Consider the following 15463-nt stretch of genomic DNA (forward strand, 5'->3'; position numbering starts at 1 on the left):
CGTGAGATAATAAAGGAATGAACGAGTAGTTTAGTAGTGTCTTGGGTTAGGAACGAATGTATTTTGGAGATGTTGCGGAGGTGGACGCTGCATGAGTTTGCCAACGATTGGACATGGGGTTGGAAGGACAAGTTTGAGTCTAGAGCAGCAATGGGCAAACTACGGCCCGGCGGACCTTTTAATCCGGCCCGCAGAGCTAGGCTCCTCTCACAGTCCGCCCTGAAGACCGGTGTAGCATGAAAATCTGTCTCCTATGAGGATCTGTCCCCCTCGACGTATCTGCGCATGTGCCGGAGATCGCTGATCGGCTGCTAATGCCTGAAACTGGCACATGCGCAGATACGTCGAGTGGGACAGATCCTCATAGGAGACAGATTTTCATGCTACACCGGAACGGCGCGGGAACACGGCGAAAGGAACGCGCGGAGCAAAGGTAATTGAATTGACACAGGGGGGACTTGGGGACTTAATATGAGGAATGAATTACTATAGGGGGGATGAATTACTATATGGGGGATGAATTACTATGGGGGATGAATTACTATATGGGGGATGAATTACTATATGGGGGATGAATTACTATAGGGGGGATGAATTACTATATGGGGGATGAATTACTATGGGGGATGAATTACTATATGGGGGATGAATTACTATGGGGGATTAATTACTATATGGGGGATTAATTACTATGCTTACTATGGGGGAATATTACTATACTTACTATGGATGACACATACACATCATTCATCTACTCTTGGTCCAGCCCCCGGGTCCAATATATGAACCCATTGCGGCCCTCAAGTCAAAAAGTTTGCCCACCCCTGGTCTAGAGTGACACCTAGGACTTTGGCTTGTGGGGTGGGACTGATGGTGGCATTGTTGGTCATGATAGAGAGGGTGGGGGGGGAGGGGGGCACTGGCTGGGGGGAAAATCAGGAGCTAGCGATAAAATGCAGGGAAAATGTACATTTCCATTCAATTCTTGTGTGTTTTAGCACACTTTAAACTGCACTGCATTTTGCAGGATTTCCTGTGACATCACATCCTGTGGGTCACAAAAAAAAGAAAAAATAATCCCAAAGCAAACTTTTTTTCTTTACCTGCCTTGATCTGTATTGCGTTAAAATGCATACATGTTGCAATTTAACGCAATGCAGGTCAATGCAGCTTTGTAGTGTGAATAGGGCACTTTTTTTTTTTTTAGGTGCCCTTGTGTTGACCTGTGTTTTACAGCTGCGTGGATCAACGCACTAGTGTGAATTGGCCCTTACTACATTCTGTTTTTCAACATCTCTAAACACATTGTACGGATTGTCTAAAACTGGATCATACATATTACTGGATGCACACAGTTGCTTCTAGTTTGGAAGAGTTACTCATGTAATCTATATTAAATATAAGAATCAGTTGTTTAAGTATTTTCTAACATATAACCATAATTGTTTTATGAAAACTATCCATTTTTATTTTTGCCGTTGCAATAAAAGTACATAAACCCAGATTATTTCACACCTAAATCAGCAATGACTAAACATTTGATGTTTGGAAGTCATGAAAATGGGCAGTGGAAAACAGATGATTTTTTGACACAGCATAAAAGAATTGTACACTCACCAGCCCACTTGCTGCAACCACCAGCATGTACGGATTTGAAGTCAAAAGCTGAACAAAAGAAATTAAACAAGTGATAAAACAATCCTGGTTTCACATCTCTAGAAAATACAAGCAATTATAGTTATTTCTACAAAGAGGGTGTCACTAAAATGTCAACATTTTCCAGATATAGAAGGTGGTCAGCACGGACTTTTTAAATTAAGTTCTTACAAAGACATTAAATTCTGTGTTTCTTATCTGTAGAACATGAATTTCATAAAAGTAAAAAAAAAGAAGAAACTTTTAGCACAGGAATTTCTGTTCCTAAAATGTAACATTTTTCAGTATTAATGTCTTCTTCAGACAGAAAATATTTACACATCATTGCTGCCTTAACCACTTCAATACCGGGCACTTTTACCCCCTTCCTGCCCAGGCCAATTTTCAGGTTTCAGCGCTCTCACACTTTGAATGACAATTGCGGGGTCATGCAACACTGCCCAAACTAAAATTTTATCATTTTGTTCACACAACTAGAGCTTTCTTTTGGTGGTATTTAATCATCACTGGGGTTGCTAATTTAATTTTAAAAAAAAAAATTTGAAAAAGTTTTTCTTTGTTTCTGTTATAAAAGTTTGCAAGTAAATAATTGTTCTTCATAAATTTAGTCCAAGATGTATTCTGCTACATTTCTTTGGTGAAAATAACCCAAATCAGTGTTTATTATTTAGTCTGTAGGAAAGTTATAGAGATCACAAACTATGGGATATATCTGAAAATTGACCAATCCTGAAGTATTGACGGTCAATCTAATTTCTTGAGACCCGAAAATGTCAGAACAGTACAGATATTGCCCAAATGACCCCTTTTTGCAAAGTAGACAGTCTGACGTATTTCATAAAAGGCATGGTGAGTTTTTTTTAAGTTTTAATTTTTGTGTCATCATTTTTCGGAAAATTAAGAAATGAAAAAAATTTTCACCATTTTTTTTTTTACATACTGTCACCAGTGCAGTTATATAGTTATATAGTTATATAGTTTTTTTTCAATTTTTTTTAAATTGTTTTTATTTTTTATTCATTTTTTTTAAAGATTTTTTTTAAGATTTCTTACACAATTTGATTGCTTATATAGCAAAGAATTTATTTGCTATAAGCAAGCATTTAACTGAATAAAATCGATTCATTCAGGTTTTTTTTGTTGTGGTTAGCTGTGATTGGCCACGGCTAATCACATGACACAGATGGCCTGTGATTGGCCCAGTCTGTGCATGTGATCGCTGTGACCACTCACAGCTAGACACAGTTGTATACAATGGATGGCATGAAAGGTAGCCATCCATTGTATACAACTGTCATGTACCGTGCTGTGACTGGTCACAGCAGATCACATAGTACTGGCAACGGGGCCGATACACAGATCTGTCATCGGCTGTGTCTCACCACAGCGCGGCCCTGTGGGCATGCTCAATGCACGATACGAGAAGGACGTCATATGACGCCCTCCCGGAGGGACGAAGTGTTCGCCCGGCCGTCATTTGACCATGGGCTGGGCAACAAGTGGTTAAAAATCCCAAACCACTCAACAAAGGAACAGTTCAATAGTTTTTTGCGCTTACAGCCAACAGTGAACCAAAACTGATGTTTTTTTGTTTTGTGTTTTATAGCACAGATGCTATATACACTATATTACCAAAAGTATTGGGACACCTGCCTTTACACGCACATGAACTTTAATGGCATCCCAGTCTTAGTTCATAGGGTTCAATATTGAGTTGGCCCACCCTTTGCAGGTATAACAGCTTCAACTCTTCTGGGAAGGCTGTCCACAAGGTTTAGGAGTGTGTCTATGGGAATGTTTGACTATTCTTACAGAAGCGCATTTGTGAGGTCAGGCACTGATGTCAGACAAGAAAGGCCTGGCTCGCAGTCTCCATTCTAAGTCATCCCAAAGGTGTTCTATTGGGTTGAGGTCAGGACTCTGTCCAGGCCAGTCAAGTTCCTCCTCCCCAAACTCACTCATCCATGTTTATATGGACCTTGCTTTGCGCACTGTTGCGCAATCATGTTGGAACAGGAAGGGGCCATCCCTAAACTGTTCCCACACAGTTGGGAGCATGAAATTGTCCAAAATGTCTTGGTATGCTGATGCCTTAAGAGTTCCTTTCACTGGAACTAAGGGGCCAAGCTCAACCCCTGAAAAACAATCCCATTCTCCTGGAAACCGCCAAACCCAGACATGTCCATCAGATTGCCATACAGAAAAGCGTGATTTATCACTCCAGAGAACATCTGCTCTAGAGTCCAGTGGCGGCGTGCTTTACACCACTGCATCCAATAATTTGCATTGCACTTGGTGATGCAAGGCTTGGATGAAGCTGCTCGGCCATGGGAACCCATTCCATGAAGCTCTCTGAATCTGAAGACCACATGAAGTTTCAAGGTCTTTATCTATTGACTCTGCAGACAGCTGGCGACTTCTGTGCACTGTGTGCTTTAGCATGTGCTGACCCCGCTCTGTTATTTTATGTGGCCTACTACTTCGTGGCCGAGTTACTGTTGTTCCCAGTTGCTTCCACTTTGATATAATACCACTAACAGTTGACCGTGGAATATTTAGTAGTGAGGAAATTTCACGGATGGACTTACGGATGGCAACCTATCATGGTACCATGCTTGAATTCACTGAGCTCCTGAGAGCTACCATTCTTTCACAAATGTTTGTAGAAGCAGTCTGCATGCCTAGGTGCTTGATTTTATATACCTGTGGCCGTGGAGGTGATTAGAACACCTGAATCCAATGATTTGGAGGGGTGTCCCAATACGTTTGGCAATAGTGTGTGTGTGTGTATTATATATATATATATACACACATATACACACGCATATACATACACACATATACATATATATATGTATACATACATACACACACACACACACACACATACAGTTGTGTTCAAAGTAATAGCAGTCAGACATCACTAACCTGATCAATCACTGTTTTTGTTAGAAATTATATTTCTACATGGCAAATAATTTACTAGCAGGTGTAGTAGAGTAATAGAAATCCAACAGACCCAACAGTCATGACATGCATGCTGCTGATTCTATGTAATTGAATCACTAATTGAAAGGGGGCATGCTCAAAATAATAGCAGTGTGGAGTTCTATTAGTGAGGTCATTCATTCTTTGAAAAACAGGTGGCAATTATTGCCCTTATTTAAGGAAGGAAGGCAGCAAATGTTGTACATGCTGGTTACAGTGCATTTCTCTCTGAAATTCTGAGGAAAATGGGTCGTTCCAGACATTGTTCAGAAGAACAGCGTACCTTGATTAAAAAGTTGATTGGAGAGGGGAAAACATAAAGAAGAGCAGAAAATGATAGGCTGCTCAGCTAAAATGATCGCAAATGCTTTAAAATGGCAACCAAAACTTGAAAGACGTGGAAGAAAGCGAAAAACTACCATTCGAATGGATAGAAGAATAGCCAAAATGGCAAGGAGTCTGCCAACAATCAGCTCCAGGAAGATTATTATTATTATACAGGATTTATATAGTGCCAACGGTTTGCTCAGCGCTTTACAATATAACGGGAGACAATACAGTAACAATACAGTTCAATACAAGAGGGAGTTGAGGGCCCTGCTCCTTGGAGCTTACAATTTAGGAGGGAGGGGTGAGTGGTACAATAGGTAAAACTGTGGGGAATGGAGTGGTTGGAAGCGTAGAGGATACCAGTATTAGCAGAGGGCGGGATAGGCTTCCCTGAAGAGATAGGTTTTCAATGATCGCCTTAAGGTAAGTAGAGTAGGTGATAGTCTGATAGATTGGGGTAGGGAGTTCCAGAGGATGGGTTGTGACGGGAGTGACTTTTGTGTGTCGGGGGACCTCTGTATCATCTCCCCAAATCATTATGTTTAACCCACCCTGTGCCTGTTAAGGGTTACAGGGTGTGTATGTGAATGCCTGAGTCCTGTGTATAGTGTGTTGTCCTTTGTCTAGGCCACATGGCTGTCCATTGTCTGTTTACCATGTGCTACCCCCCATGGTGCTGTGTCTTCCTGCCCAGCCAACTATTATGGGATGTACTGTTTGTGTATTGGTGTGGGGGTTGGTCAATGTCCTTTGCCACATGGTTGCATCCCATTGTTCTGTGTCTGGTTGGATGGGGAGGGGTGATGAGGTGTTTCCTGCCTATACTGTAGCCCTTCCCACTGAGAGGGTGGGCTGATGATGTATTTCCTGTTCCTGGTTGTGTTTCCCCGCCCTCTGTATATATTCTGTGTTTTGTGTACAATAAAGTAGTTGGCTTCCTGTTTTGGTAAGAGCTGGGTATTGTCTATTTTCCTGAGGGATTCCAAGGGCGTGGTCCATGGATGGTGTTCGGACAGGGGAAGCTGCAGTATAACGGAATATACCCAAGTGCGGTCGGGTACCGGTTCCGTTACATTGGTGGCAAGCGGTGGGATTGTGCTTCCAACCTGTAAACACATCCAAACCATCACCGGGATCCAAGAGCAGGAGAAGAGAGACAGATACCACCTGCAGCTATGGAAACTGAGGTCTTATGGCGCATGCAGCAAGTGCTGGCTTATTTAGATGACCCGGTTTCTACATGGGATGAGCTTGGATGGAGGAATGCGTCTGTCCAACAACTGGATGAGGGTATGGAAGATGGAGAAGTTGGCTCATCCCTCCAAGTACAGATCCCAGAATGCATGGATCTAATTGATTTTTCAATGGAGGACGTTGTGGGTGATGAGTTACCTGCCAAAGTGCTGGCACTGGACTCAAGGGCCTCCAGCCCGTGCCCTGGACATTTAGCCATTCCAGAGACTGGGGATTGTACTGATTTTTTTTCTGAGGAGGAACCAGCCGGGGAGCTGCCAGCTGAAGCGCTGACAACCGGACAGAGGGTCCAGGACCTCTGCCCTACACCTGTGGTAGTTTCAGAGGCCCAGGGTGAGAAGGGAGAGGAGGTTGTTGTCCTCCCTCCCCCACAGTCAGCCAAAGTGGAGGAAACTCTTTTCCCTCCCAAGCCAGGATCTGTGCACCAGGGGGACAGTGACAGAGGAATGCCATCCCAGCAGCAGATCCACAGTCTGGGAGTGGGGGAAGACAGCCTCCCTCCCCCATGGTTAGCCGGAGCAGATGTGGGGTCCCCAGCAGAAGCGCTGGCACCAGGGCAGAGTGCCGCTGGCCTCTGCCTAGCAACTACAGTCACCACTTGGATACCCCAGGGATGCTGGGTAGTCAGCCCAGATCCCCTACAGAAGGATGGAGTCGGCCCAGCCACCCTGTCTTCTCTCCAGCGGCTGAGAGGATTTCCGGGAGAAGGACCAGTCCGTACTTCTCCCCAGCGGCGGGTATGTTCTATGGGAGAGGCAGAGGTTGGCTGGGTGAGTAACGCTTGGTGTGGGACAATTTGCATGCGGTACTGTGTGGGTGCTGGCATTGAGGGACTGGAAGTACAGACTAACTTCAGAGTACATCCGTCTGGGATATACTCCTGTGTTAGTCTCCTGCCGAAAGGGGAGATATGTGACGGGAGTGACTTTTGGGTGTCGGGGGACCTCTGTATCATCTCCCCAAATCATTATGTTTAACCCACCCTGTGCCTGTTAAGGGTTACAGGGTGTGTATGTGAATGCCTGAGTCCTGTGTATAGTGTGTTGTCCTTTGTCTAGGCCACATGGCTGTCCATTGTCTGTTTACCATGTGCTACCCCCCATGGTGCTGTGTCTTCCTGCCCAGCCAACTATTATGGGATGTACTGTTTGTGTATTGGTGTGGGGGTTGGTCAATGTCCTTTGCCACATGGTTGCATCCCATTGTTCTGTGTCTGGTTGGATGGGGAGGAGTGATGAGGTGTTTCCTGCCTATACTGTAGCCCTTCCCACTGAGAGGGTGGGCTGATGATGTATTTCCTGTTCCTGGTTGTGTTTCCCCGCCCTCTGTATATATTCTGTGTTTTGTGTACAATAAAGTAGTTGGCTTCCTGTTTTGGTAAGAGCTGGGTATTGTCTATTTTCCTGAGGGATTCCAAGGGCGTGGTCCGTGGATGGTGTTCGGACAGGGGAAGCTGCAGTATAACGGAATATACCCAAGTGCGGTCGGGTACCGGTTCCGTTACATGGGCGATGCCCTGGAGAAGTCTTGGAGACGAGCTTGGGAGCTTAAGGGAGCTAGAGAGCAGGAGGTCTTGCGAGGAGCGGAGTGTACGGTTTGGGTGATATTTAGAAATAAGATTGGATATGTAAATTGGGGCACAGCTTTATATGTCATTGTTAGCGTTTTGAATTTTATCCGTTGGGCAACTGGGAGCCAGTGGAGGGATTGGCAGAGAGGGGTGGCAGATACAGAATGGTTAGTAAGGTGGATGACTTTGGCAGCAGTGTTCATGATAGACTGGAGGGGGGATAGCCTGCGATGAGGTAGGCCAATGAGGAAGGAGTTACAATAGTCGAGGCGTGATATGACAAGGGAGTGAACAAGTAGCTTAGTGGTTTCCGGGGTTAGGAACGGTTGTATCTTGGAGATGTTGTGGAGGTGTAATCTACATGATTTTGTTAGCGATTGGATCTGGGGCTGGAATGACAGATGGGAGTCTAGGATTACACCTAGTATTCTGGCATGAGGGGATGGACTGATGATTGTGTTACCGATATTTATGGTGAGGTCAGTGGAGGTGGCACGGGCAGGGGGGAATACGAAGAGCTCAGTTTTAGAGAGGTTGAGTTTGAGGAAGTGGAATGACATCTAAGCCGACATGTCACTTAGTAGGCTAGTGATGCGAGTGGAGACTGAAGGGGTGAGGTGAGGGGTAGAGAGATAGATTTGCGTGTCATCAACAGAGATGGTACTTGAAGCTGTGGGAGTTAATCAAGTGACCAAGGGAGGAGGTGTAGATGGAGAAGAGAAGGGGTCCAAGGACAGAACCTTGAGGGACCCCTACAGAGAGGGAGTGAAGAGGAGGTGGCAGTGCTATAGGTAACACTGGAGGAGCACTGTGATAGATAGGAGGAGAACCAGGAGAGAGCGGAGTCTCTGAGGCCAAGAGAGTGTAGTTTTTTGAGGAGGAGGGGATGGTTAACCGTGTCAAAAGCCGCAGAGAGGTCAAGTAGTAGGAGTATTGAATAGCGGCCGTTGGGTTTTGCAGTTAGTACGTCATTAGAGAGTTTAAGTAGGGCAGTTTCAGTGGAGTGTAGAGGGCAATAGCCAGACTGTAAAGGGTCGAGAAGGTTGTTGTCGGTGAGGTGGGAGCCCAGACGATTGTAGACTAAGCGTTCTAGGAGTTTAGAGGTAAATGGCAGCAGGGAGGTGGGTCTTCGGTTGTTTAGGTTGGTGGGGTCTAGGGAGGGTTTTTTTAAGTATGGAAGTTATGTGCGCGTGCTTTAGAGGGGAGGGGAGGGGAAGACACCTGTAGAGAGGGAAAGATTGAAGATGTGAGTGAGGGAGAATAGGATGGAGGAGGAGGGTGACCGAAGGAGTTGTGAGGGGACAGGGTCCAGGGGGCAGGTGGTGAGGCGGGCTTCAGAGAAGACCTTGAGGACCTCTTCGGTGGTAGCGAGGTCAAAGGAGGAGAGTGTTGAGGGAGCTATGGTATGAGGAATGCTAAGTGGGGTGGGTGTCTGTGTAATGGCGATGTCCCTACGAATTGCGTCAATCTTGTTTTGGAAGTGGTTTGCAATCTCATGGGCAGTGAGTGAGGCGCTGGGTGGAGGTGGGGGCAGAGAAAGTAGAGAGATGAAGGTAGAGAAGAGCCAATGAGGACTCGAAGAGAAGGTATTGATGAGAGTGACAAAGTAGGCTTGTTTGGCAGAGTAAAGGGAGGAAGTGTATGTGAGGAAGCAGATTTATAATGGGTGAATGCTTCGTGGGATTTGGTTTTACGCCATAACGACTGTGTCATTTGAGATTCCGGATGTGGTCAGCCTGCCAAGGTTGTAGAGGTCGGAGCTGGATGCTCAGTGTTGTTGGGGGAGCAAGCGAGTCTAGAGCGGATGAGAGCGAGTTGTTGAAGACAGCAGTGGCCAGATCGGGGCAGGACAGGGGGTTGATGCTGTCATAAAGTTGGTCAGTTGCAGAGTGGAAGGGAGCCGGGTTTAGGTTTTGGAGATTTCTGCTGGTAATTGTCTGCTGTTTGGTGGGATAGGTGTTAGAGGGCGAGGAGATCAAAGAAGGTCTAAAGTTACCTGTGAGTACTGTTACAATTAGAAGACGCCTATGTGAAGCCAAGCTATCTGCAAGAAGCCCCCGCAAAGTCCCACTGTTGAAAAAAAGACGTGTGCTGAAGAGGTTACATTTTGCCAAAGAGCACATTGACTGGCCTAAAGAGAAATGGCGCAACATTTTGTGGACTGATGAAAGTAAGATTGTTCTTTTTGGGTCTAGTAGACGGAGACAGTTTGTCAGACAACCCCCAAACACTGAATTCAAGCCATAGTACACTGTGAAGACAGTGAAGCATGGTTGCGCAAGCATCTTGATATGGGGATGTTTCTCATACTACGGTGTTGGGCCTATTTATCGCATACCAGGGTTCATGGAGTATGTTTGAATACATCAGAATACTTGAAGAGGTCATGCTGCCTTATGCTGAGGTGGAAATGCCCTTGAACTGGGTGTTCCAACAAGACAACGACCCCAAACACACCAGTAAACGTGCAACATCTTGGTTCCAGCCCAACAAGATTGACGTTATGGAGTGGCCAGCCCAATCCCCGGATCTTAATCCAACAGAAAACTTGTGGGGTGACATCAAAAATGCAGTTTCTGAGGCAAAACCAAGAAATAGAGAAGAACTGTGGAATGTAGTCCAATCATCCTGGGCTGGAATACCTGTTCACAGGTACCAGAAGTTGGTTGACTCCATGCAACACAGATGTACAGCAGTTCTCAGAAACAGTGCTTATACAACTAAATATTAAATAAGTAATTCAAAGGAAAGCAAACCCTTCAAAGATTTTTCAGTTTATATAGTGAATGTTTGAGTTTGTAAAGAAGAACACAAACACTGCTATTTTTTTGAACAGTCTAATATTCACTTTCCTTCAATTTTTTTTTAGAGGGGCAACACAAATTTGATATATTTTTCTTCATGTTTTGATTTGGAATAGAATGTGTAGTGTTCCCAATGCATTTGTGTGTATGGAAATAAAAGCTATTAGAAGGATTTTGAGCTTTATTCACTTTTTTCAACACACTGCTGTTATTTTGAACACAACTGTACATACATACACATTTTTTTATTTTTTTTTAAAGATCAGTTCACCTTTTGGTAAACAAATAATAAATGCACACTTCATTTTTTTACAGGTAAAAAAGTGTGTATTTATTATTGTTTTGCTGCAGGAGCCTGTAAAGCATTGCACCAGTGATCAGTAGATTGCTGGTGCCATGCAGTTCTCCTTCAGACCTGTCAGTACATCCCACTTGGTTTTATACACCTGTGGCCATGGAGGTGATTGGAACACCTGAATCCAATAATTTAGAGGAGTGTCCCAATACTTTTGGCAATATAGTGTATGTGGAACCATAAACCTAACTGGTACAAGCTCATAGGATTTTCAGACGATAACATTAAAATAGACTCTGATATGGAAAAATTAGGATGTGTGACTTACCAGTATAATCTATTTCCTGGAGAACAGTACAGGACATGGGCTTCTTTAAATCCTTACAAGGGGGTTATATGCAACTACCTTCAAGCGATTAGACATTGACAAAAAATGCAGCTGGGATACTCTCTATATAACCCTCTCACTCCCAGCTAGCCTAGTTTTGTATCAAGCAATAGGGAGATTATATGAACAGAGGAGAGGGTCTTGTGTCCTGTACTGTACTCCAGAAAATGTATTTTGCTGGCAAGTCAAAAATTCTATTTTCCCGATCACACAGTACAGGACACAGGCTTTTTAAAGCCTTCCAACTGGGAGGTCCAAAAGCAGTCCAAAAGAGGAGTCGGGAAGATAGCAAAAAGCTAATAGGCTCGCATAACAACCAAACACTTCTAGTAGAGTTGAAAACTTATAAAAAGCAGCCTGTAGCACATTGCGCTTGAAAATGGTGTAAGAAGAGGCCTGAACATCTATCTGCTAAAAACTTAAACATGTAAACAGAAACCCAGGTGAGAGCCTAGTAAACAGATGCCTTGTGTTGAAAAGTCCATGTGCTAACAGTTCTGGTAGAATGTGCACTGACAGGGAAGGGAGGCACCCTATCCTTCAAACTATAGGGTTTGACAATAATGTGTCCAATCTCCTTTGCAATGGTGGAACAAGATGCAGGAAGACCTTACTTGAGCAGTCCCAAAAAGTACAAAGAGGGAATCTGATTACTGATAGGAGGAAGTAGCCGAAAGGTAAACTCTCACAGCATGCACAATGTCCAGACAGTGCAGGAAAATTTCTTTAGGATGCTTCAGAGCAGGATATAAGAAAAAAAGAGGCTAAATCCTGGTTAATGTGGAAGGAAGAGGTCACCTTGGTGAGGATCATTGCAGGATAAGGCTATAAATTCAGAGTCTCTTCTTGCAGATATGATAGCAAACAGAAAGGTCACCCTGTGCGAAAGGTCTGACAAGGAAACATCCCTAATAGATTAGAAGGGTGTTTTTGGTAGTACCAGAATAACAAGATTGAGGTTCTAGGGGGACACAGGAGGTTGGTGAGATACACGCTGAACAAAGGCCTTACCTGGAGCCTAGAGGTCTCTGAAGTAGAAGTCCAAGGCTAAGATTAGTCGTTTGATGGTACTCAGGACCAGATGTTGGTCCATACCAGACAGCACAAGGGACAGAATTTGTCCTAAGGCGTTACTACCAGGATTACATTTTCTTGCATTGCACCAAACAAAGTAGGATTCCAGGTGTGATGGCAGATATGTTTCTTTCAAAATTTTTTATATTTGGAATTTTACAAGCCTTTAAGACAGGGGTGGGCAACTGTGGCCCTCCAGCTGTTGTAGAACTACAAGTCCCATAAGGCATTGCAAAACTGACAGTTACAAGCATGACTCCCAAAGGCAGAGGCATGATGGGACTTGTAGTTCACCAACAGCTGGCGGGCCACAGTTGCTCACCCCTGCTTTAAGACAATAATCAATTTGATGTATGCAAAATATACATAACATACACAACGTAGAACACAATTATATTAACTTGGCCAGACACTGGTAGTATGCCATCCATGGCCCAAATGTTACATTAAAGCTGACAGTCTGCAGTTAAAGCACATCTTGTTTGTTTCATTTCAAATCCATTGTGGTGGTGTATAGAGCCAAAAGTGTTAGATTTGTCCCAATATTTACAGACCTGACTGTACATACTGGCCAGCATAGCAGGAGTGTGTTATATTCTGAGAAAGAACATGGAAATGTATCAAATGATCCCTGGCTGATGTTAAATGCTTGAAAGTCATCCCAGTCCTTGCCTCTTGGACGACATTCCCCATCCACCTAACACCTTGCTGGGCCCAAACCACAGGACCAGGCAGCGTGTTAAAATGTGGGAAATGGGGGTTCATCCACAGTGGGGATGAGGGGGAAACACCACAGAACCGAGGCTGCATAACCTTTTGTGCAAGTTACCAGGCCTTAATGGTATCCTTCATAGAAGTAATAGGCAAGGTAGATCATGCCCCCTCATAGGATCCAAGGTTAGCAGCCTTTACGACCATAGTGGAACCCCCTTCATCCCTTTGTAGCCAGTGGTGAGCAAACACTATCTGGCCAGCCAGATAGTATTTCTGACAATCTGGTACAGAAAACCACCTTGCTCCCAGGGTTCCTGTATGGTTCGTAGACTTACATAAGGAGAGAAAGGGGATCAGAGAAAGGTGCAAAATATGCTATGGATTTTTTCAGAATATGCCTTAGGCACCCATATCAGGGCATTGCGGAGAAAATAAAGGAAAAATAGGGAGAATTTTCAATTTAAGGAGATTAATTGTACTGAACAAAGACAAAGGAAGATTCTTCCAGGCCTGAATTTTCCAACTAAGGAGTGCAAGCAGGGGAGTTTAATTCAAAGCCAAGTAGTCCTCCACCATATTGGCCGATATGCAAACACCCATGTAGGTCAATTGGGACACCCAGCGCAGAGCAAGAGCAGGATCTGCCCCATGCTACCTCTGATTACAACACATTTTGAAACATGTTAGGCAGAGCCACAAGTCCGCTTTGACCCACAGCTGGAGCCAGCGGCTCTACTTGTCTATGCGAATACCTCCTTAGTGTCGGGCATGACACATCAATGTGAGTGCATTTATGATGGGTTATAATAATATATAATGGATTGTTTTATGCTATGAAGCCTTCCTTTCTGTTTTTTGAGACGTTGGCAAATGGTCTGGAACTATGAGAACCTTTCAAGCCCATTAATAAAGAGAGTGGATCCATTAACCCATTGTTTGCTGTTAAAGATTGCATAGTGCTCCAACAGGATTGGAAGTGGATTGCATTGTGTATGATACCTATTAAAAGGAACACATTTTTACTTTGTATTTTGTGTTGAAAGAGGTGAGCCATTTACCTGAAGAGGTGAAAGACACTGTGTGCTTTGATATTACTCTTAAGCAAAGAGGATTTTTGTACAAATTGTTTTCATTTTATGTTTTTTTACACATGTATTTCTCTTGATGGTGAACATTAAGAACTTTGTTTTTGTTTATTTGGATTTAGGAATAATTATCATGGACACATTGTGTACTGAGCTGCACAATATTTTAAACGTGAATAAAGCGTATGAAGCTGGGGCATTTGAGTCTCAGCGAAAGTATTATACCATTCTATTGGAAACACGTCTGGACCAAGGGCTTTATTGGCATGAATGAATGGATATTCTGTTCAGAGAGGGAAGGGAGGGACAGGGAGCTTCTTCACGGCTTCTTTATCATAGGGTGGAATGGGAGAGTATAAAGTTGTATAATACTGAACTAAAGTTTCTAAAATAAGGTTGGGGTCAGAGTCTTGTTCTCCTCTGTCTTTTCTGATAGTGGGAATGTTTGTGTACATTTTCTGGTAGGCCACCAACATAGCCAAAAGTTTGCCATTTTTATTCCCCTGAGCAAACAGGGACTCAGCAAAATTGACATCCATGGGGGAGGAGTCATGAGCATCTGCTCACACCCTCTCATGCAGTTCTGGATATCTGAATTATGATCCCTGTGGGTCACCTCAATGGCCGATATGCTTTGATGGCAGACTTAGTAAGAAGTTGACTTTATAAGGGTAGGAATGAAAGAATTTGAGAGGCTCTTGTCCTTCTTGACTGGGCTTCAAGAAAGTCAGCGAAAAAGAATCAGGATGGAACACTGGCCCATGGAACAGGAGGTGCAGGCAGTCTGGAGTGCTCATGGAGCATCTGCCAGGAATCTAAGTATGTCTGAGTATCAGATTACCTTAAGCCAATTCAGCGCAATAGGAATAGTTGGAATGCCCTCCATCTTGATCCTGTGAAGTAGGCGGGAGAGTATCAGGAGGGGTGGAAAAGCCTAGATTAGGCTAATCTGATCCCACAGTGTCACAAAAGTGTCCACTGCAAATGCCTGAGGGTCCCTGGTGACAAACCTGCCAAGTTTTCTGTTGAATCTGGATGCTAGGATATTTACATCCTGTTTCCCCCACCTCTGGCATTTGGGTTGAAATACCTCCATATGGAGGGTCCATTCCTTGGGCCCGAATGCTGACAAATGAGAAAGTCTGCTGTCAATTTTTTTACACCAAGAATGTGAATATTAAACAAGGCTGGAATGTGAAGTTCTGTCCAAGGAGAGATCAAGTCTGCCTCTCTTTGAGTGGTGCTACTCCTAGTGCCTCTTTGATGAGTAATAGCAATGAGCCTAATAATTAGTTCAAAATGAGC

The 15463-nt window shown here is 44.0% G+C and overlaps 1 protein-coding gene across 3 annotated transcripts in view; it reads right to left on the reverse strand.

The window, feature by feature from the left end:
• Nucleotides 1-15463, reverse strand: part of UBAC2 (UBA domain containing 2) — a 199886-nt gene that overhangs the window by 33608 nt on the left and 150815 nt on the right. For all 3 annotated transcript variants that reach the window (XM_089679961.1, XM_089679959.1, XM_089679960.1), the window contains one exon: nt 1618-1665. In XM_089679961.1, coding sequence (XP_089536087.1) covers nt 1618-1665 — 48 coding nt within the window. The remainder of the gene's footprint in view (nt 1-1617; nt 1666-15463) is intronic.

The sequence above is a fragment of the Staurois parvus genome, unplaced genomic scaffold (genome assembly GCF_062004578.1).
Source record: "Staurois parvus isolate SC_StPar_1 unplaced genomic scaffold, SC_StPar_1.0 ptg000233l, whole genome shotgun sequence".
Taxonomy (NCBI): domain Eukaryota; kingdom Metazoa; phylum Chordata; class Amphibia; order Anura; family Ranidae; genus Staurois; species Staurois parvus.